General features: G+C 24.3%; 1 protein-coding gene across 1 annotated transcript in view; it reads right to left on the bottom strand.

The window, feature by feature from the left end:
- Positions 1-12444: 12444 nt before the first annotated feature.
- LOC113556480 (Down syndrome cell adhesion molecule-like protein Dscam2) overlaps positions 12445-25603 on the bottom strand; it is a 273062-nt gene continuing 259903 nt past the window's right edge. Inside the window, exons 18-33 of the mRNA XM_026961446.1 lie at positions 24684-24832; positions 24450-24608; positions 19587-19742; positions 18811-18932; positions 16876-17053; positions 15633-15908; positions 15298-15422; positions 15002-15196; positions 14752-14872; positions 14540-14683; positions 14244-14384; positions 13700-13852; positions 13443-13567; positions 13225-13345; positions 12837-12909; positions 12445-12638 (exon numbers count right to left, since the gene is read on the bottom strand). Coding sequence (XP_026817247.1) covers positions 12455-12638; positions 12837-12909; positions 13225-13345; positions 13443-13567; positions 13700-13852; positions 14244-14384; positions 14540-14683; positions 14752-14872; positions 15002-15196; positions 15298-15422; positions 15633-15908; positions 16876-17053; positions 18811-18932; positions 19587-19742; positions 24450-24608; positions 24684-24832 — 2422 coding nt within the window. The 3' untranslated portion in view covers positions 12445-12454. The remainder of the gene's footprint in view (positions 12639-12836; positions 12910-13224; positions 13346-13442; positions 13568-13699; positions 13853-14243; positions 14385-14539; positions 14684-14751; positions 14873-15001; positions 15197-15297; positions 15423-15632; positions 15909-16875; positions 17054-18810; positions 18933-19586; positions 19743-24449; positions 24609-24683; positions 24833-25603) is intronic.

Below are 25603 nucleotides of genomic sequence, written 5' to 3'. Positions count from 1 at the left end.
TCTGAAGGGACTAAGAGATTTCTTTCGTTAAAGAGAGTTTTCGTAATAGAGAGGGTTAAAAACAACAACATATTTTTTAGGAATTACGTCGGTAATAAAATGAATATATTCGATATCGATAATAATGGTATTATTACAATATTAAAAGTAGATAATGAAAGAATGTAATCATTCTTGGATATTTCGGCATTTTTGCCGATTATTTTTACAATTTATAATACTTAACAGGAAAATTGTCTAATGAAACATAAAATATTTTTTCGTTATTGAGAGTCACTATACGTTATAGAGAATGAATTGACTAATGGTTATAAAACAGACCAACCATTATTATGTAATGTTTGCGTTATAAAGAGATTTCACTGTATTAAATGAAAGTAGTGTTTAAATATAAATAAACGGTTTTTATTATAAGAACAATATTATTATTAAACCATAATATTGATATGATGGTAGCAATTATTTTGGTATAATTCTTAAATCGTTCATCATTTATATCGATTTTCTTAGAATGATAATGATAATGTCTTTAAATTTAAAAGTATATTGTTTTTTATAAAAACAAAAATAAAATAACCTAGATATAATTTTTGAAATTGCTGCTATAGGTACCTACGAGTTATAAATTAAAGTAATTTTAATTGTTATCTCTAGTGAATAAATGTAATAAATTACATATTAATTACTTTTCAATTAAATATTAAGATAATATACACTCATATAGTTAAATAAAAATTATAAATTAACTTCTTATAATTTAACATATTACACAGGAAATTAAATTTAATATACTCTTTCAAAATAATATCGCTGTGTTACTAAAAAGTTCAAATATAATCCTTAAATAAAAAAGTACAATTTTTGATTCAATAGCTATATGAAGATGAATCGTAGTTCAACAATACTACTAAAAGCAAGTGCCACATTTCTAAGAACATAATATTTAGCTTAAAATCATCAATTATATTTGGTGACAATATAATTTCAGATTCTGAATGGAGAGATTATTGATTTTTCAATGATTTGTTCTTTTTTCGTTTGTCATAGTGCCGTCTGCCTTTTGGTACAGTTAAAATACTTTAATTTTTTATTTTTGGAGTGTTTTCTCGAGTACTGGATTCATAAGTATTAAATTCTCAAAACTTTTTTTTTTAATTATCAGAAAAAGAAAAAGAAAAGGAAAACGTAATTTTTTACGCTTAACCAGTTTTTGATAAAATTTATTTATTTATTTCGTTTTAATTCAAAAATAAATATTGTCATAATATTTTGAATATTTTTTTTTATAAATTACGATAAAAAAATTGATATGGGTAACAAAAACATTGAATAATTTCAGACTACATTTTTTATAAGCATTTAAAGTTAGAATTATGATAAAATTACTCTCAACAATTACGAACTAATGGAGATGAAAATTCGTAAAAAAATTTCTGCTTGTATGAGTACAAGGATTTTTATACGATTCATATAATCTTAGTAAAAAAAAAAAAATCCCAGAAAATCAAATTAATTTTTTTATGAGTTAAGTTTTAATTATTTTGTTTTAAATCAAAAACATTATAATACTTAAAAATGTTACAATTACATTATTGTGAATTTTACTATTATAAACAATGACGCTTTTGATTTATTATCTATTTTTTTTATAGTGTTTACAGACATTTTCAAATATGTTATTATATAATGAGTTATAAAAGTTGTTATAAACTACTACAAACATATATAATAATAATAATGAAAAAAATACATTTTTGGAAAGTAAAGTAAATGACTAATAAGTAATAGTTGTATATATATAAAAAAAAAAAATCATATCATGAAATATACACAGTAGTATAGGCTGAGGACTGTCTCTACTTAGAACTATTTTTGGTACTACAATGATATAAAATTCAATTCAAGTTTAATATACTCATAACAATGACCCACTTGACGCTTGATGTACACCAGAGTGGTACCCACTTGTCCACCTTTTTAATATTACACCAACTAAAATAAATAATATACTCCGAACAATAAAATCACAAACGCTCTGTATGTATAAAAAGAAATACGAATGAATATTTCTCATAGTAACGTTTGATACGTTGGTGTGGAATGTATATAATTTTTTTTCTCTAAAAGTTAAAAGTTACTATTCATTCTATTTAATGCGTAAAATGTGTTTAAGAATGAATTATGAATAACTAAGCGATGCATCACGCGCCATCTGCTGTGTTATATTATGTATTATTCTAGTTAGACAACACCATAGCCAAGATAATTTGATAGAGCGCGCTTATATAATGAATATTACTTGTGATATAGTACATACTGCATAATAATATAGTGTACATACTTTAAGTGATAATGTCGCGGACAGGTCTGAAAATTAGAACGTGATTGTCGATTTTTGATGAATTATTATCATTATAATAAATTTAAAAAAAAAATAAATAATTATTGCTTCAATTGTCAATTTTATTAATAGAAGCAGGATTTTTATGATTTTACATATTTTTTATTTGGGGAGTAATTAAATAAAAACTATATTTACGACTGGTAGAATAAAAAGAAATTAAAATTATTTTTCCAAAAAAAAGCACATTTTAGCGGATAGAGAATATTTAAGAATAAAAAAAAAAATATTTGTATTTTTTTAATATTCTTCCAAAGATAATAATAAAAATAATTATATTAATATTACCTACATATTGTTTTTATGCATCATTTATGATGATAAATAATTAATTATTATTGTAAACAAAATAAATAATTTAAACTGTTATTGAAAACCAAATTAATTAAATATCTACATTTAAACTGAATAATTTTATTGTTATTATTATTATTTTTTTTTATTTATACAAAATTTTAAAAAATATTTTGCGTTTTTAAAGACATAAAACATTATATAGGTAATTGGTATTTTAAAATAATATTAGATTAATAATATATTGCTTACCTATATTAAACGACATAAAAATATCATGATATTTAAAGTATAGTTCATAAAATTTGGAAACGGTCATTAGACTAATAATTGAGACTGATTAATGATGATGTGATATAATTATTTAGGTTATTATAAATGTACATCAGTGTTATATGTTATTGTTACATGCATGTATTAAAATATGCATACAGTAATCAAGATTAGTTTCCAAACTTATATTGAACACCTGGTATACAATATATCCGTAATTATAATTAATTATTATAATGTATTATTATTTATTCACGATGCATTGTGAATACATGTGAATTAATGTGAGTAGATTTTGTATTAATACTCATTTTTGGTGGTAGTTGTAAAATCTCAATAATATTACCAACTCCATTATTTTTTACGTATGAAACCAGTTCGAAAAGTTATAGGTATGTTTAGATAAGTAATTTTTGTCGATAAAAAAATTTAACATTTAATTTTTATCCGGTGACCAATTATATACTACCTAAATTAGCTAAATTTACCATTAAACTGTTTAGTTAGTGGTTACAACATTGAACACTCGATGATACTGAAATTCTATTACCGTCATTTTAATATTAATACGGATCTGCTGACTTACCTGTGCTCATTATAATATACATTACACGTAGGTATAGATACTACAACTAAACTCCCAATTACATATATTAAAAATAATATTTATTAATAATACACACACAAAAACAAACGTTAAAACAATAAATTGGTATGATTATTAAGAGTTTTATAATTATTACTTAGGAATTATGATGGACGTGAGGATTTTTTGAGGATTATTTATTGCCTATTGGATAGAACATCTTTGCAATTTTTGGATTTCATATATATTACGGTCCTTTTGAGAATAGTTGTGTAAACACCGTATAGTCCAATAACAATACTTTACGAGCACATATCAATATTTCAGAAGAGCTATAATGAAAGTTTTAAAGAGATTATTTTACATGGGTGATAAAATATAATATAAAATATTTTAAAAATTAAAAAAAAGAATTTTATTTTGACTTAAATACAAATATAAACAAACCGTTTCCTCAATTTATAATCAAAATTATAACAGATGCAAATACATCACATCTATAAAGAATTAATTTAGATTATTCTAAATAGTCTAATTTTTGTCTATGTTTTACGTCATAAATAATAAAAAAAATATATTTAAAAAAAAAATCGTATCCAATTCCTTTGCCCAAGTTATAACAAACTATAATTTAATTAATATTGAACAAATATTAATTTTAAATATAAAAAAAATATAAGTTTATCTATTAAACATGTTTTTATTTATTTAGTACATATTTTTAATATTTACCAAATATTAAGTAAATATTGAATGAACCAAAAATATTTATTTACTTAATGTTTTAATCTAATATTTAATAATTAAATATTTTTTAAATAACTTATAGTTAACAATGTTTACTTATATTTATTGAATATTAAGATATAAAAATGATCTAATACTATATATTTTAATGTACTGTTGGTATATATTTTATTTTATTATTTTGTATTACTCAGAGGTTCAAATTATTGTTTTTCAATAATTAAATACAAATATAAATGATGGGCAGGTCGATCACTGTGATGGATGTATTAACTTTGGATTCAATGATATACTCATAGTATCATTTTATTTAATTTAAAAAAAAAACGATTCTGAGCGGAAATAGTCAGTCAGCCTATACCACTAAGCTTATTTAATAATATTTTAAAGTAATTTATTTTACTATCATTATTACGATAAGTTGATTTAATTTGTTTTATAATTATTACATTTACTATACAATTAATATTTAATTATTTTAATAATATATATATATATATATATATATATGAATATTATATCGTCGGTTAATAAGCCAATTTTTTAACTCTAACTTATGAACATTTTTAGAAAACCCCAAAATGTAGTTTTTATGGTACTAGAAACCTTAATTATGTATTTTTAGATAGTAAATTATTATATTTATAAAGTGTGGCATACTTATCAAACTAAATACAACGTGAAATACCTTTATATATTTGAGTATGTTTCATTTTGGTTGATATTTTTAGACAGTTATGGATGCTATAATGGGCTTGAAGTTATCAAATAGTTTTAATAACATAAACCCTCAATATAGACATAGGTACAAATTAAAGGTCTTTTAAGATTTTTCTTGTTTTTTTAGATATATTGTTGTTGAAAATTCTGCATTATAATAATGTGTCTCAATCTTAGCTCTTTGAAACTCAGATAAGTTATATTGTAATAAATATTTCATCATTCTCATGTATTATATTTATCCTTTTGTGTGTGTGCTTGATATTAAGCTGGTCAATGAAAATATTTCTAAAAACTTTTTTCCTTGTGATTTAGATCAGTGGTTCTCAATATTTTGCGGTCGCGGACCAGCAGATGACTTATTAAGTAGACCATTTAGGGTACAACACATTAAAAATATAATTTTTTCCAATACATTAATCGTGAATCGGCGGTTGAGAAAAACTGATTCAGATGATACAAAATGAATTATATATGCTCGTAAATTGTAGAAATATGTTAGTGCTCAGTTTAATTTAAGTTTATAATTAATACTATGTCTACGGAACGCGCTATAGTAACAACTAACAAGTCTATTGCAAACGTAATGTTTTTCGTTATAGTGGGTTACACTTAAAAAAAAAATAAAATTTAAAATTTAGACAGGAATTAGTGATTTGAGGATTACATTACCATGACCAAATATTGTAAACTTTCAATTACTATTAATTCCTGTCTAAACAAATGTATACGAAATAATTTAGTAAATCTTTATTCTTGAAATGCTTTTAAAACGACATTAAAGTTATGTATTTTAGATATTTTTAATTGATTTATAAAAACTCATTAGAAACTATCTATTACATATTCAAACTTTTTAACTGAACAAAAATATTTTTAACCACATTTATTTCAACGTTAAACCATTTCATAATTTACTATCATAAAATATTTTATCTTATAATTTTCTAATATTGTTAATATTATAAAACATATTCTTAAAATACGTCATCACTAGGACCCAGATAGCAATGCAAAATGCATATTTCTTGGTTGATCTTAGACGATGCTTTTCAATTTTTTTTTTCATTTTTCATTATTAGGTAATTTAGTTGGTTTTAATGAATATTTGTTCGACATACTATACTAATTTAGCTTATTCAGTTGTTTTCGTATATGTTTATCGGGTAAATTTATGTTATGATGAATAATACTGCCCCAAAAGATATGCGTATTAACATTATCGCTGCATCAAGTCAATTTTTCAAATTTCAGTTGTTTATTTAATAAAATAATAATTTTACCTTATTTACCAAGTTGTATAAAAAAAAAAATTAGGGAAATTTTTGAGGTCATTTTTGTGACAACATATGTTTTTAGGAGCATTTAAATCGAGGTACTAGTAATTTCCATAATATAATGCTTTATAGTAAAAGGTATATATCATAAAATAAATAAAATAATACTATTTAAAATATATTCACTAAATATATTTTTTTTATAAATTATAAAGTATAGCTAATCAATAAAATTATTATAAGATACAAATTATATATTTATAATTAAGATGTACCTATACTTATATCATAGATATTTTATACTATCTAAGTATATAATTATTTTAATATGCTTAGTTAGTATTTAAAAGTAAATATTAAAAAGAGATAAAGTATCTATATTGTATAATCGATATGCTGCGTATCATTTGTATCAAACCTCTGTGCATCCGAGTTGGGTACTTAAGTATTAGGATCTAATCACAGGATATGTTAGGTATTATTTTAAGTAAGTTATAAAGTATTTTAAGTAAATATACAATACAAACAAAAATATAAAAAAAAAAAAAATTAAATATAATATTTAAAAAAAAAATGTTTTAGATTTTTTGGTAATATTATAAATTACTTATGAAGAACACTGTATTACATTTTTAATATTTTACCATACGAATTTTAGATATAAAAAAAATTAAAGTACCAAATAATTTGTAAATTTACAGAATTTTGATGAAAATTGTCAAAATTTGAACTTCAAAAACTTATAAAAAAATATAATATTATATCTTTGATATTTTTTAACAGCTTTTATTTACATTTATTTATATTTTATACTATTTAATCTTTATCAAACATATGTAATAAATTCAAAACTTAAATTTTTATCAGTAAACTGTTCACGTTTGTATAAGTTTTGAGTATTATTTTTAATTATTTTTTCTTCTGCTGAAATGTTAATATTTTAAAAAGTTGTGATTATTATTTTGTTTATAAAATGTATTTAAAATGTATTTTTATTTGTTTTTTTTTTTTTTAATTAGCTTACCTTAAAATGTCAATTGTTTATACCTTTGCGGTAAACGGAGTTGTTGAGTTTGTTTAGGCCTGCCTACTCTAAAAAAGGTGATACATAATTAATCGAAAAAAAAATTATGGTATATTTAAATAACTTTAAAAATATTCGATTTTTGTTGGCCGAAAAAAAAATTATGTGTGAGCTAATATTTAAGAATTAATGTTTTGATTCAAATTTTATATAATCTTTCTTACTAAACTTGGTGTGTAATGTAAAAATAAATTCAAATTGGAAAAGTATCTTAATATTATGTATTGGCAGATGCATTTATAGAATATATTCTCATATTGTTTATATTAAACGTAAATGCATACAATTTTATCACTAGCAAAAAAACAAAATTTTGTTGAAAATTATAAAGTGTATATTATCTATTAAATAGGTGTATACATTATTTAGAATATTAATATATTAATTATTTAAGATAAATCTTAAAACATTATCTCTTATAAAAATAAGAAACATAATTTTTCAAAATAAAATATTTTTTTTTTCCATTTGAGATATTATGTGCTAGTTATTTAGTCACATTTCCATGTAAAAATAATGGTTCCTTATAAAAACGAAAACAAATATACAAAATAAATGACTAGTAGAAATATAAAAAAATCCAAGTTGAAATAAAAGTGAAAAAAGGTTTTGTAGAGGTCGAAGGTTTGTGGACAGTGTGATGCATGTGGGTAAAGTGTCCGTTAATAATTTTAGCAGCATCGAAGAAGGAAATTCTTCTTTTGCACAACGAGACTGAATTGATTTCGTTGTGTGGGAATTCTCGAGATACAGTTTGTGTCAACAGACTTTGCTTGTTTTGTAGAGTGTAGGTACAAGTCCTGATTTGATACCATATGGCGTCATTCGACATTTGTCGCACGACAGACCTCCAAATGTAGAGTGATTATTTGCTTATGTTTTTATAGGTGTTTATTTATGTCGGTTTATTATTGTAAACCAACTAACGATAGAGCAGCGTTTCCCAAACTCTCGTTTGAGCTGGCCCGGTAATTAATATTTTTCCCTTTCGCGACTCACCAACATATTTTACATTTATCATTGTGTACAAAAAGGCATAATAAAACCCATATATTTGAATGTCCACTTAGAAGTGTATAGTAAAATTTAAGCGTTAATTTGTAACAACAGTGTAATAATATTACAATATAGTTATTAATTATATTAGTTGACTACTATCGGTGAGAAGTATGAAGCTGTTTATTTTTTAACTAGGAACTTCAAGTTTGCTGAAAAGGACGTTTTTACTAAAAAGTTCAAATTATCAGACGAAATGATAAATAATACAATTTAATATGAGAATTGTATTTAGTTCTGTGACCCGGTTGTCTATTCGAAGTGCAATGATCACAGATCGACTGCGGACGTGTGCCGGAACGTTAGAATGGCATTATAATATCTTATTTGTGAATTTAGTTCACGATTTGACAGATTTCATACACGTGAACGCATAAACTAGAATTTTTACACGAAATTAGCTTTTGACTTAATCGAATTCGTTTATTTTTTTGTACGAATCACGAGTATGAATAAATTCGAATATTTAAAATGTTACCCAAATATTAATACTTAATTTTTGCATATTATAATATTATATGGTATCATTTAAAAAAATATTTTATCGCTTGAGCTATGTATAGATAATTGAAATTTTTAAATTTTAAAATTGCTTTTCCTTAATGTCGATACAAATTCACCATCAGATAATGATAATAATTAAAAATTTAATACAAGCTTCTTCACAAGTTACCATTACAAAAAAATGTATACGTTTATATCTATCGGTATAATACCTAAACTATAAAGGTACGCGTGTTTTTACGATTATCGTTTATTGCATTTCTATCGTTTCAGATATTAGTAAACGGTACGCCCCATAACCTAAAAAGTTATGATTCTCCTCGACCATATTAGGTATGTAAAATAATATATTCATTCGTCTACATTCGTGTCGTTATGGATGCTATACAATTTAAATCCACTTCGCACATCGCGCAACGGCAAAACACCTTCCAATTCCGAACTTTATACACACAGAACTATCGCAAAAAAAGGCAAAAAATAAATGTACTACTTATTTAAAAATAAATAAATAAATGTTTAATAATATTCGATAATTTGAATAATAAAATTGTTTTTCGCAGTTGATCTGTTTATAAAATTAAAATAACGCTAGAGCATTTATCCCACGGCAATGGCTATAAGTCGATCATGTTTTACATTTATTTGGTAAACCGCAAGAACATTGTCTATCGAATTATTATAGCCAAACGACCTTAAATTTTCACCATGGAAATAGCGTACTATCGTCTAATCAACCCGCCCAAAAGAATATTAATCATCAACCGAATTCACAAACGGTTTTCGTGCCGTCGATCGGTGACCATATCGTACCGCGAGATTGAAAACTCAAAACACCGACGCACCCGCTACTCCGATGTTTCGTCGATACCGATGCCGATGCCGCCGCCGCTATCATTCAGCTCGCGTGCGTGTGTGTTCCGTTTACCGTTGTTCTGCTGGAGACGTTCCTCGCTATTGTTGATGAAATCGTTATTTTTTACTCTTTTGTGATCTCAAAAATAAATCTTTTTAGAGTAGGTACAATAATAATATAGCTTCGGTGAAGCGCTCGCGTTGTTCAACGCATTAATAATTCATGGCCGCTGTTACGATTTGTGCGGCTTTGGGAAATTTTTAAATTGCAACGATCTATAATATTGTGGAATAAAAGCAATTTTATTATATTTTCACTTTATAAGTGTCACTAGTTTGAACTAATTGGATCAAAATTAATAATAATATAATACTAATAAAAGCCTCAACAAAGGGGAAAATGAAATATAGAAACCAAAAAAAAAAAAAAACGTTTGCTTAAAATCTGGAGTTGTATATACATTGAGTTTAAAATATATTATCAAATATAGAATAAAATACATATAAAAATAATTGACTTCTCCAGCGTAAACTTATTTTATTGTTAATGGTTACTTAAAAATTCTTTCAAAACCTTTCTCAATGAATTTGATAATTTTTATTTACATTTTTAAAATAACTTAGGAATAATACTTTTTATTATATATGATGACCATTGACCATTGAAAATAAATATCTAAAAGTTGAGAACATATTTTTAAATCATACATTAGCCTAAAAATATTTGACTAATGTGTATATAAATTTTTTTTATTTTTTTTTTTTCATACGATCTATACAATTTAGTAGAATAATTATGAGTGAGTTTATAAGTTTAAGTTATGGGGACGCGAGTAGAGAAGTTGTCCGCTGATAACATTCTAATTTGTAAATATTTTATTTAGAAATAGGTCATGATACCATTTGATAAGGATATCATTCTTTTTTTTTGGGGGGGGGGGGTTTCCGGGGTTGTATTGGATACGTGATATATGATTATTAATTATCATACATTTTTATTTTTATTATATCAACACAAAAAATAACATTTTTAAATGTTGATAAATAATTCATTAATATAAAATAAACTTTATGAATTTTTTTTAAAAAAATAAGATCATTTATTTGATCAATTTTTTTATGCTTTTGATTAATTTACTTCAATATTTTTGAAAAATTATTTTTTGTTCCATTAAAAAAAAAGAGGGTGGCATAAAAAACGGGACAAAACGTTATTAATCTTACATTTTTTATCATATTTATTTTTAATACAATACTTGTATGATAAAATTAATTGTAAATAAATATTGTTTACTTGTATTTTATGCCGTTAATAAAAATAATGGATACTTATATAATTATAAAATATATCAGATTGTAGCGATTGGCGAAAGAGAATTGTAAAAAACCCATCGAAGTATATTGACTAAATACGATATTTTTGCATAATAAATTAATATTATACAAAACTTTTAATATGTATATACTTATTCGAATTACACGGCACCCAATTGCTTGGAAATCCTGTTTATACTTCAAAGAAAACTTCGGTAATAAAAATCGAATTCTTGAATTTAAAAAAAAAAAATGAAAGCCATAAACACATCTATAATCTCTGTATTCCTGCCGATGACATTAATTAATCTTATTTAAATTCCCCAATAAATATCTATGGAGCCTTTGAACCATTATCATAATCGTTTTTTATTATGTACAAAGATCTGTCATTTGATTCATATTAGCATAATATGTGTTAGGTATAGTGACTGACTTAATGACGAGTTTCCTTCAATAACTAATATACAAAACATCCAATACATAGCTTTTTTTGTCCTAATATTCTAGGCTTTAAAAACAAAATATGTATTTATGATCATTACATTTCGATTATTTAATTTGGATATTGGATTATATTCATATATCAATTACGGTATAATTCAGTTAAACATCCGATAAGTGTATGTATACAATTATTTATTATACAATTAGTATAAGTATATAAATAATGATTTGTCTCTCCATTTATTCATTTTAAAATGAACTACTGTTTACTCGCCTTATTAATATATTGGTACTATAATAACGACAATTTATACTATTCGGTATTTATAAAAAAACGTTAAAGAGTAAAAAATATAATTTATCTTTTTCTTTTATTAAAAACTACGCTGAATAAAATAATGCGTATAACTTCACCGGATATTTGTGTTTTTCAAAATCATTTATTAAAACTATTTCAGGAGACAATATGATGAGAGAATTTTTATAATATTTAATAAAACACTTAAAAACCAATTTATAGAAATGTCTAGTTGTGATATAAAATGTTTTGACACTAAGGACTTTTTTAAACGATTTTTATGATAAATGATTATAGGTAGGATAATAATTTTAAAACATAATAATTTCAACATAAAAAGGAATATTATATTATTGTGATAACACTGATAATTATTTTAATATGACATCAATTAAAACTTGAATCTAACATAGATATAAATCATTTCTTTTTTGATGATTAAATATAATTTAGTTAAACATTATAATAATAATAATGATTAATGGTAATAATTATAATATAATTTTAATAATAATATTATTATTAATTAATAGTAATAATTATAATTAAAAAAAAAAAAATACAACAAAAATTATATTATTATGTTTAATAATTTTACTTAATAGCATACTCTATATGGAACTGGTCTGGAACCACGGCCTGAGCTCATAGTTCCATTATCTTCTTCATCTGTATCGTTGTGGGGATATGTTCCGTGATGTTGTATAGGCATCATGAATGTGGTTTCGTGTAAATTTGTGCTTCTACATTCTCTGGAATTCTGACTCGATCCACGTCTAGAACTAACAAAACGTCAAACAATCAAGTAAATAAAAAAAAATGATACAAACAATTCGGATGTTTCAAATTATTTTTTTTATTTATTGCTTAGGTTTTGAACACCTATTTGAATCATATTATATTTATAGTTGCTTTTTCATAGTTATATTATAGAAACCATGCATTTTTTAATTAGTTATGTTTTTAAAACCATGACTTACTCTGGTAAAGGTAATAATCTCCTCTTAGGTTTCTTCATTGGCTCACATGTTTTTGAATTTCTCTCAATGTCATCTATATTATAAATTAAATTTTCATTTAGTTAAAGGAAATTAAAATTTTAAAATACATTTTATATTATGTTACCATAATATATCTTACAATTAATAATCATTATAGGTTACTCATATTTCCCATATATATTTATATACTTTCATCCATTATAAATAATCTTATATTTTATTTATAATTATATAAACATTAAGATATATAAATATTAGATATGTAGAAAAGGAAGACTTATTTTTAAAAATTGGAAAAAGAAAAATGAGATACGAGTGGACATTTGTAGAATTATTAAATCATATTTAAGCATATAAATATACTTACAAAACTCATGAATAGAACTACTTTGACTTTTTAAATCGTCATTGTTGTTGTCTGAATAAGAAGGTACTCGTTTTGGTATGGGACGTCTTAAAAAGTTTGTGTAGTCCGCCTGAGAACAATACTAAAAAAATGTTATATTTATTATTATAATATATATATAATGAAATAATATTGTTTTTAAAAAATAATCTAATGAAGTTGTGAATATATAGAATTACCAATCTATTACAATTGCATATTTCCAAATTTTCACCACAGTTAGTACAAAAGTATTGTTTATTCCTTTTTGGCGATTTAGAAGGAGAAATTTGAAATGTTGCATATGGTGATATTTCATTGTAGTCTAAAAACAAATTACATATAGTACACTTGTTAATAATATTTTATATTTCTTATCTATTCACAGTTTAAAAATGATGATGTATAGATATTTAAAAGGTAAAATTTATTTTTTAGTAGTGTTAAAGAGTTTTACTTGAATCATCATTTGTTAGTATGGTACTCTTTGACTTGAATGGTGTACACGTTTCATATGCATCCGAGTGTATTTCGGATTTTGAACAACTATTATTTTTTAAAATCATATTATTTGCTTCCAAATGACGTTGATTTTTTTTATACATGTGCCCTAAAAATCAAGCATTCATAATTATATAAACTAATTTTAAAATTATTTTATTTGGTACCCCTACAAAGAATATTATGTCAAAGTAAAATTTTTGAGAACAATATTATCGGATCTTTGTTGGAATAGTTTGAAAATGTTGTAAAACCAAACGTGTTTTTCTATAATACATAATATAATGAAATTGACAAAAAAAGTACAAAACTGTTCCCAAAAACTGTCATTTTAGGTATTTTTTAAATTTAACACATAAATACACATACAAAACTCTGATTTCAGAATATGCTATATGTGATTTTATTAATTATGTCTGTCCGCTAATATTATTAACAAATTTAATATTCAGTAAACAGTCTTATTAAATTAAACTTTATGTTTTATATTTTTCCCTTACTATATTTATAACATATTATTAATGATACACTGATGACTATGAGTAACAATAAGGCTACTGCGAGTGGCCACATTACAGCTATATTGTAAATAGTCAGCATTATCTTGTCATTCACTGATAGCGCTTCTTTGTCATAATTTGCTGAAAATAGATAGTAATCATCAGTTATTTACTATAATAATTATTATTATTATTATTATTTTAATTATTTAATGGAAACCATTGATTATGGAGAAAGCGTTGAATTTATTCTCTAGGTATTAAATTGATTTTTAATAATTTTCATAAAAACGAACCTCCATAATTAGTTAGGGTCGATGCAGTGTACATTGTTGATGTCATTCCGGCAGAATTATAGCATTTTACCAGAATATTATAGTTAGTCGAAGGACTTAACGTTTCAACTGAGTAAATTCCATTAGGTGTAATGTTTTCGTTGACTAAAAAAAAACATAAATAATTTGCTTTATGTGGGATACAAACACTTGATTTTAATAATAAATATTACCTGCTGTCCATTCTTTTTCAGTAGTTAATCTTTTATACACGGAAAAATGTGTGATTGGACAATACTTGGCGTTCCATTTTTGCAAATGAATCAAAAATCCAGACATCATCTGTTCAATAGCCTAAACGAGCGAAAATTAAATCGTAAAAAGTTTGAAATTGCAATATCACTTAACATTACTAAAACCAAATCATTTTGCCATTTACTATCATTTTTAAATTAGGTAATTAAATTAAATTTTTATAAGTACTTCGTTTTGGGTGGGTGCAATTGGCGTTTTTCCTTGTAATGTCTTTACGTTAAATGGTCTGCTTTGCATTCCGTGACCCACACGGTTGCTTGCTGAAATGCTGAACGCAATCGTTGTTCCGCATTTAATATTTGGTAATGTGAATACATTTGAATGTGCAGGCAGTGATATTTCCGTGTACATGTTTTCGGGTTCCTGAAATTTATTTCGATTGAGTATGATCGATTTGAATTTTTTCAAATACATTGATTTATTTATTTTCACATATCGTATTATAAAACATGTAATCAGCTTACATTAACGTATTTGTACGATAGTAAATACTGCTGGACCGCATAAGTGTTCGGCGCTTTCGTCCAATTCACGGTGACATTTGTCCAAGACACGTTGACTATGCCGAGAATTGGCGGTTTTGGTGGCTCTGTAAATTCATCATAACACAAATTATATATGTATTTCATCATATAATGTTATTGTATCGTTGCATAATATTAAACCATCAAATTAATCGAGACGGATTTCGCGTTAATAATTTTCGTACTAATTTACAATCAATATATTTACGATTTTTGAGGGAACGTATAAATTCAGTATCTAATTAACACTCAACAAAAAAAAATATTATACTTGCCGACGACTAGTAACGAAGTGGTAACATTTTCGGACCCATAAACATTCCATGCTGTACACGTATAATTGCCGGAATCCATGCTGGTCACAGATTCCAAGTGTAACGTAAAGTTATCATAGACCAATCTCTGAGACTGTAATAAGTCGATAGGTTGACTATTGAATGTCCATTTTACGTTTGGAGTTGGAATACCGGACGTAATACAAGGCAGATCGATGTTGGTGTGCCATTTGGTCTGTATCTTACCGTGGAAGTTTCCAATGGCTGCGGGCATTCCTAAAAGTCATTAATTTAATTTTAAATATTTTTTAATTCCCGAAAATATCTATAATATAAAATAAATAAAATATCTATATACATGTACAAAATAAATAATTTAAAATAATATCTCAGAATTATTCAATATAATTTGATTAAATTCTCTGTTTTTTACGCCAAAAATGTTACGTCTTTATATAATTTTAAGAAAAATTTACACTATTGTGTTTAGTTTTAATATTATTAAATATTTTATGTCATCACAATATTTTTCGGTGTTCTGCCTTTAATTTAATATTGTGTTTTTTGATGTCACAACAATAATATTTAAAAAAAAATATGTATAATTAAATATCAGTAAATAATATACACAAATTGGTAACGATAATTTTGTAGTGTAACGTTGTATAATAAGGAAATATACCGGCCATTTGTCACCACATAAATATTATAATAACGAAAATAATAAAAGAAAAAATAATAGGCACATTTTTCACAGAAAATTTATAAATTGTGAAAAATAAATAAATTTAAGTGTGTACAAGCCAATGCTGTTTTTCTAGTATCACGGTTTATTTATAATATTATAGTTTTATAAAATTCTAAATTTGACAATATAATTATTATTTCTGATGTTTCTTATGTGGTTATATAACACAAAATAAACTAACGCCTTTACTACGCGCTTTATTAATTATAGTGCAAAACAATTGTTTTACTTAATTGTTCTTTCCCCACCCAATAACGTGAAAAAATTATCGAGACAAAGTGGCGTGATTTTATTTATGGACTTTGGGAATTTATATTTACTGTGGTAAGTACGCTAAACTCGCTGGTTATACATATCACTCGAAATACATGATATGCACAAAGTACTTAATTTCTACGCACATTGAAATAAATAAACTGTTATTGCCGATGTGACCGAACCTAACTTATAATTATATAATACTAGGTATATAATATAATATTAAAATATAGTTACCGCCAGATTTCACCGTCGACAAAGAAGCCGTCCGCGACTTGTCACTCTCACCTACGCTGTTGGTTGCGGTTATCCACCACAAATAGCTGCTAGAGTGTCTGAACATGGACAACTGAATCTGTCGGACGTGTGGTTCGAACGACTGTGACTTCACGGCACCTTGCATTCCGTTTATTTTCTAAACAAGGATTATAATACACGTAAGCAAATCGCCATACGTATTATGCTGATACCGATATTTAAGGATTATTGCTATGCACGCGGATGTAAATACAATATTGTTTTCGCTGTTTCTGTAATATGCGATTTCTTTCCATCGCCGGTGTGCGATTCGAAATGAAAGTAAATTCTAATGTAAGTGTATTATTTTAAAATATTTATGGATTGTAATAAACGTTAAATAAAGATCTGAGTCATATTATCATGAGTATAAAATATAGCATATTATCAAAAGTTAATAAACAATATAACAATACCCAGTGAAACAGTATCTTTTATATCATTAGTAAACGTTATACTCGTACATAGAAATAAAGAAAAATAATATAGTACATTGGAACTATACATCGAGTTTTGCAGTTTTGAGTTACGAAAAATATTTAAAGGAAATAAAAAAAACTAGCTCAAATAAAAATAATCAAAAAAAAAAAAATAAGTTATACTCACTTATTAAGTATAACATAATAAGCTCACATTTAGTAAAACGAACATTTACCATGTGTAAATACCAAATATTATGTCTAATACATCCAACACAAAATACCAAAATTACTGTAATATTATATTGTCACCTATAACTGTCAAAATTTCATAATCATTCGATATGATGCAATTTATACTAGACTATTTTCTGATAAAAAATGTTATGATGTATAACTCGTATTAAACTTAATAGATACTTAAAAAAGTGCAATGTTATCCTATAAAAGGTTTGAGTAAACTTGATTATTTTAAATATATTTATTCTTTACTAATAACATTGCAAATAGTTGATTTAATAAAAATATGCTATGCCCAGTATAATATATAACTATTATATGTATACTTTTAAGAAATATAATTTAATAAAATGTATAGAAACCAACTGTCAAAGGGCGAAAATTCGGGAAATATGTAGTTACGTGAAACGATGTCCATACAATAAGTCGTACGCAGAAAAATAAAATAACACCATTTCAAAGATAAAAAAAATAACTATAGAGAAAACTAGAACAAGCCTCGTAGAAAAAATAGATTTTTTTTATTCGGAAAAAATAAAACTATATTCAGGTTGGATGTTATTCTGATTTTAATTAATTTTGAATTAGTATACACTTGTGACGTTTAGTATTTTATTACAATTTATTAACATATCATTTTTTAAAATACTAAGATCCCAACGTGAATTGCAAAAAGTATTTATCTTTTAAATAAAAAAACAATTATCTAAATATAACTGTTTCAAGAGGCATGCAAGCTTTCGCACTGAAAACGCGTTGGCTCAAACATCCTGAATTACTCGGTACATAATCTATTGGTAGGATAGATTATTTAAATATAAATTAATAAAAAATAAAAATACTTAAACAATTTTATAGATAGGATTATAATTTTAGTGATTTTTATTAGTATTAATACACATTATTTTTAAAATAAAGTGAAAATAGTTGAGTGAATTAAATTTGATTTTGCTAATTTTTGCCTTTTAAATTTTTATAATTTATTACTGTTTTTTATAAATTGCATACATTTTATTTCACGTTACTTTTACTTAAGATTTAAAGAATAGTTTTAAAAACCTTACCTATGTGCACCAAAATAATACTAAAGATTGATATATTATCAAAAATATAATATTATTATAAGGTTATTTTTAATCATGGATTATAAGTTATAATAATTGTTTAGGTCATTAATAATATGCTGACCCTAATTATACAAAACACATATTATTACCTCTCGTTCGTAAAGTGTGTATTGTTGAATCTTTCCATTCGGTTGTTTTGGTGGTATCCAAGATATAAGAGCCAGGTTTGGTGATAAAAGCATAGATTTTAAACCAGCTGGTGCTTCAGGTACTAGAATCAAACAACAAAATCAAAACAATTTTAAATAATTAATTATTTAGAAACACTATTCATTCCTATATAATTTTATAACGAAATTTAAATATATTTTGAATATGTAAAACTTCTGCTAGTTAAATTATTCTATAACCGATAGCATGTGCATTTTGGTAAATGGTCTTTAATAATTGCATTGTTTTTTTGTTTTTTTATATTTCAGAACAAAACCCAGATAAATTTGAAGTTGAAAATGAAGAAATTTGTTGAACATTCCGAAAAGTTTATTGTTTGATTGTGTAAAGGGAATTAATAATTATTTGAATTAAATGTCTATTGTCAATTTATTATTTGTCATCAACTGATTTAACAACAACTTTGTTGAAAAAATATAAGTCTTTGATTACGATCCTTGAAAGTTTTTGATTATTTTAGAACTTAATAAAATATGTTATACAGAATAGTTCTTTTAATGAACAATACTATTATTTCAAAATATATTATTAACTTTTATTATTTACATTTTTAAAAATGTTTATAGATATTTAAATAATCAGTGTTGTATAATAAATGAATCATAATATAATATAATGTATGACAAATTATAAAAACAAATGCAATTTTTAACCAAAAAAATAAATCAAAGGACACATAGTTTAAATATCTTACAACTTTCTGAAGTTCTGCAAATAAGAGGTTTGCTTGATTTTCCCGGTCCTTGGATTGTGTTTACTTTGATGGAAAACACGTACTCAGTATCTGTATCAAGATTGGAAATCGTTGCATCATCCCCGTTATGAAAAACTTCAATTTCATTGTATTCGTCTTGAAAAATAATGTTTTTTGTTAATAAAAAAAAAAAAAAAAATCAAATCGCGTAAAACAAAATATAAATGCTATTAAATGTTAAATTTCACCTTTGCAAAAGTTAATTTCGAGAATAAAAAAAAATACGTGGTAATATTTAATATTTTTTACTCCGTTGTAATAATTATTTAAATGTTTGTGTAAAAATATATTTGTTTGATAAGATTTTATATAATGATGTAATATTAAATACTATTAAACAATACAACACATTTGGTAGTTTTTTATAACGAGATATATTTTATTTTTTTTATACCTGCATTAAAAGTTGGTATGGTATTTTTTTTTTGTTAATAAGTTTTATAATAATTAGTTACAAATGTTTAGATCTGATACACAAAATTAAAGAATAACAGTATAACTATTATAATCTTCATCTGCGGTATTAAATGCAAAGTTTTAATTGAAATAATATAATTGTTTTTCACTTTTTAAAACTTTTAGTTTCTGATAATATAATGGAGCTGTTATATGATTATAATATTACCAGAGACACGAACCTTGTTTTTATAAGAATAACTTAGTTTTTACACTGATAAACTTTATTTTATTATTATTTTCTATCAAATTAAATTATTTATTAACAGTTATTTCTCAGTAAAGTACAGTAAGATTATTAATTATTATATATTAAATACATATTGTTAACAACCATTGCTGTAATTTATGGACACGGGAAATATTAAAAAAATACTTACTTTTTTAATGTGTAATTAGCAGAAATCACATTTAAAAATTAATTCAGTGAGAAAACTTAGGAAATATTATTATGAATAAAATAAATTATTTAGTAGATGTTTAATATGATATATATATATATATATATATATATATAAATACAAATATTTATTATCATAATACAATGTATGAATTATAATAAATTACAACTCATAAAACATACAATGCAAACCATATATTTTAAGTTAATATTTCACAAGCTCTACAGTATATTCGTCACTATTTAGAAGGCTGAAGGTTAGGTACACATTTATTGCACTATTTCCAATGGTTATTAAAATAACAAACAAATATACAAATTTTAAACCTTTTTATAACCATTATAAAAATTGATATTGAAATCAATTTTGTTACAAATATATATATATATATATATATATATGTATTATTTTGTTATTATAAATGGTTGATATTTATTTAAGCCTTAAGGTAAATGCAAATTTGGCATAATATTAATTATAGCAAAACCACATAATTTGCTTATATTCGTCTTGGTTAACATTATCAATATGATATTTTTAATTTTTTAATTTTATCTATTTGTTTCAGTATATTTATTAAAAAAAAAATAATTGGAGTTTTTTCTTTCTTGGAATAGGGACTAAAAACCAAAACAACATTTATAATGATTGGAAATATTAGTTTTCCGTTAAAGCCCAAAAAAGGTTATTTTTTTTCCTGGAAGGTTTATTTTTTTTCTCAAATCGAATGAGCTCTTAGACTTGTTCAGGTGGGTGTGACAAGTTAGGTTTTTTTTTATTTTAAATTTCGTAGTATGCTGTAAATATACATCTTGGCACCAACAAACTTTAATTGAATTCCAACATGCACCGTATGCATTTTTGTCGTTGGCTTTTCGCCATTTAAAACAAGAAAAGGTATCTACATAGACGGACGAAATTTAAGGTTTATTTAGCGTATCCTATGGAGTAAAAACTTTGTTAAAATAATTTCCTAACATTTTTGAATAGTATGAATTGTGGATATATTTTAATAGGATTCCTATGTATCTATACTGTTAAATTGCGTGTAATATGTATTTTATACAATATTACAATATAACTTTCACGGCTCGTTAAACTCAAATTTTATTGATGAACACTTAATAATTAAATTAAATATTATTTAAAATACACAGACATTCTGTGTGTGCTTAAAATATTATTATCTGTTCGTATTGATTTAATTATGTTTTGTTAGTGCCACCAAGTTTTTTCTGGAATGTGTAGGATGAAATACTTATAAACCATAGAGTGTGAAGTATAATTCAATCACGAGGATCAAAAAAATTATTATAAGAATCATTGAAAGTTAAGTTACCATATTGTAATAATTTTCATATTATTACGCCACACAGCTTCATAATTTAATATTATCATATAATTTATTATTTCATTTTTAATACTTAGTAAATAAAAGTACTTATGAACATTATTAATATAATCAAAATTATAATATTCATACATACTCTATACTAGTGATGCCTAACCTTTTTTGTTCAGCGTGCCACTTTGGTAAAATATCATCTCCGAGCGGGTCACCAAATATAAAAGTAAAAATGATACGATTCTAATCTAATAATATAATTTTGTTATACATAATAAGTGTACAATATATATGGCGTATATTTTCTATTGAAAAGATCAAGAATTAAGGTAAGAAACTATTCTAAAAATCTAACAAAAGATTAAGATTTACTGATACAATGATCCTAAGTTAAAATCATATAATTAAAAGGCACGGAGACCTAGGCTACCATATAAAGAACGTATAGCGTTACTATTGATGTAACTTTTCCTTATAATAATATAGTTAACTAGAGGAGGTCTTAGTCAGGACGTATATTTAAAAACAAATCAAGGAGCTAGGACTGTTGACACTCCTTGCCTCATCGTTTATTATAATATATTGGAGCATATATATTATTACGATAGATGTTTGATTAGTAAATGGTTCGTAAATATGGATTTAAAGTTAATTTGTTTACGCGGTTGCCTAGGTCTGCGTGCCTTTTAATTATATGATTTTAACTTTGGATTATTACGACAATACATCTTAATATATTGTTAGCTTTTTAGAATAATTTCTTACTTTAATTCTTCATTCGTATGTTGATTGTTTGAAGTATTTTGATGAGAAATTTATTTAAAGAGAGACATTTTTTTAGAGGACATGAAATAAATTATAAGTAATTTTTGAATGTGGTAATAAATAGTATTATAAGAGTGCCACAATAGTACCAAACGCCGAAATGAATGTGAATACATGTCCGTGTATTGAAATGGATAGTGTAGTAAGAAGGCTTGGATGGTGTTAGTAGACTGTCATGAAATCAAATAGGGGTTCTACTTATAATATGGATCTTTGTACCTTGTTGACAAACATATGATATAGTTCTTGTGTTCTTATTAATATGTTTTTTAGCAGATTAGTATTATTATGTTCAATGTTATAAAATATTGTTATTGTACATTAAGTAACTCGTATTTATCATAAGTACCTATAGTTCATGGTATAGAGTATGTATGAATATTAATGTTATAATTTTTATTATAGCAATAATGTCCATGGGGACTATTTTTTACTAAGTATTAAAAATGAAATAATAAATAATATGATGATATTAAATTATGAAAATGTGTGGTGTAATAATGTGAATATCATTACATCCACTCTCGTTTTTTTTTGATATTATGTCCTCATAATATAGGTATAATTAGTGCATGTTTAAATTTGTTTGTGAAAGAAAAAAAAAATATACAAATAAATATGGTTAATATAACTAATAAGTATATAAATTGATAAAATATATGGTTAAATAGTTTTTATTTAATATAATATATAAATATAATAAAATGTATTAAATAATTTTTTTTTATTATGTAAATACAATTGGTATATAAGAATTTCAAGTTCAGTTGATAAAAAAATAATAATGATAAAATATATTTATATAAATGCTAATATTATCAACAAAATTTGTTAAAATTAATTACTTAAAAAATAGAATCAGAAAAAAATTTCTCCAATACTATTGAAACTCTCATAACTTGTTTAGCTGAATAAAATAACAAAATTAATGATAAATCCAAAAAGTAAAATTTTTGAAATGAGTAAATAAGTAAATATCACGAATATCAGGAATATTGCTTTATTTTGTTTTAGAAAAATAAATAAATATTAGTTTGAAAATTATTTTAGATATTTTTATTTTTATTTGTATGATTTTAATGAGTTATATTAAATTTATCTTAACCTAATAATTAATTTGTTGAAAATAGCCATACATAAAATATTAATTTAATAATTCAAGTAGTGTAATTATTTGAGTAATTAATATTCTATTGGTAAATGTAGCAAATCGATGTTTACAAAGCTGTAAAATTACTAAAATTGAATGTGTTTATCGCTATAAGTAAAATGTAGTTTACTAAACTATCGTTAAGCTAATTTGAATACTTCGAAATAATTTTGAATAATGTAATTAAGACACGGAAATAATTTTCCTGCTTATTAATAATATTGCCTATAACATATTAATTATATTATAGTAGTGATTACTATATAGTCAATATTATCACACTTATAGTTATTATATACAAACAAAAACCTAACATCATTATATTTGGATTATATCTTTTTTTTAAGTGATACGATCTATATCAGTTGACATAAGGACAAGAATAGAACACTTAAATATACAATTTTAATGGAAAAAGCCATCCAGAGACGACATTTTCAAGAATTAAATTATAATTTGTTTTTCGTTAGAAATAAAACAATTTCTTTCATACTTACACTTCAAAGAATGGTTTGAAAAAAAAAATATTTAAGTATTCTGAGCAAACCAATATGTTTTTTTTTTACCAGAAACATTAAACATTGTGATTGTTAGACTTCGTTCGTGCAATTGTTAAATAAACTCACTTATTAAGTCATCCGCAGGTACTACCTTTGAGTAGGTAAGAATATATCCCTGCACATAGTCGTTCATTAAGTTATTCGCGTTCAAGTCGGTCCATCGCAATCTTACACTGTTAGGAGTAGTGACGTTGCACGATAGATCATCCGGCGGAGATCCCAAAACTAGATAAAATAATTTAAGGTTAATTACAAAGTAATGTTGAGATAAATCACTAGAAATCATGGTGTCTGACATACCTTTTATTTCTAATTCCATAGCCGCCTCGTGTTTCCCCAATGAATTTTCAGCGACGCAAACATATCTTCCAGAGTCTGTGGCACTCACTTTACTAATAATCAATTTTGACTTAACAGATGTATCGGTGTACATTTCCTCTACGTTATATCTATAGACAAAAAACAGCGTATTACCGGTTTAACAATGCATTAAAAGTGTATTCCTATTTCATATAACCGCACCGTGTTCGGTATAATGATAGAGAAGTGGTAGGTATTTAACTAAAAATCAAGTGGATAAATAAATATTTTCAAAATAATATTTGTGTATGATAAATCATAAAATAAAAATAACGCATACCTATATTAAATGTATACATATCGGTCTATTAAAAATATCTAAATGTCTTGTTTTTAACTTAATTTATTTTCAGTTTAATATTTGGCATAAATTAGATACCAAAAGAGCTATTTAAAATATACACATATGTATTTTAATTTACGGTGTGCGTCGAGATGATATTTATAATATATAAATAGAAGTATAATGATATAACTTAATATAAGTTTTAAACTGATTTATCATTTAGAAACCTAAAATCGGTATTGCATATTTGTGTTATCATGAATTGTAAGAACCAACATAATATCTAATGTAATATTTACTGCCAGTAATATTTAAGCATTTTAGATGATTATTTTATCAATCATAAATTATTTTAGTAATCATTTACGAGTTTATAAGGTAAACAGTTTTCAAAAGTTAATAATAAATGAACATTATTAAATCATCGAAATTATTTATCTTTAGTATAATACACTATTTAAAATGAATTTAATATTTTATTCATTTTACACTTGAACTGCTATTTTATCGTTATAATAATAAATATAGAATATAAATCATATTTAAATGAAATGTTAAAACTGTAGTGTATATT

This window comes from Rhopalosiphum maidis, chromosome 3 (assembly GCF_003676215.2).
Source record: "Rhopalosiphum maidis isolate BTI-1 chromosome 3, ASM367621v3, whole genome shotgun sequence".
Lineage (NCBI taxonomy): Eukaryota > Metazoa > Arthropoda > Insecta > Hemiptera > Aphididae > Rhopalosiphum > Rhopalosiphum maidis.
The sequence above is the reverse complement of the archived record's forward strand: the minus strand, read 5'-3'. Positions and strand labels throughout refer to the sequence as shown.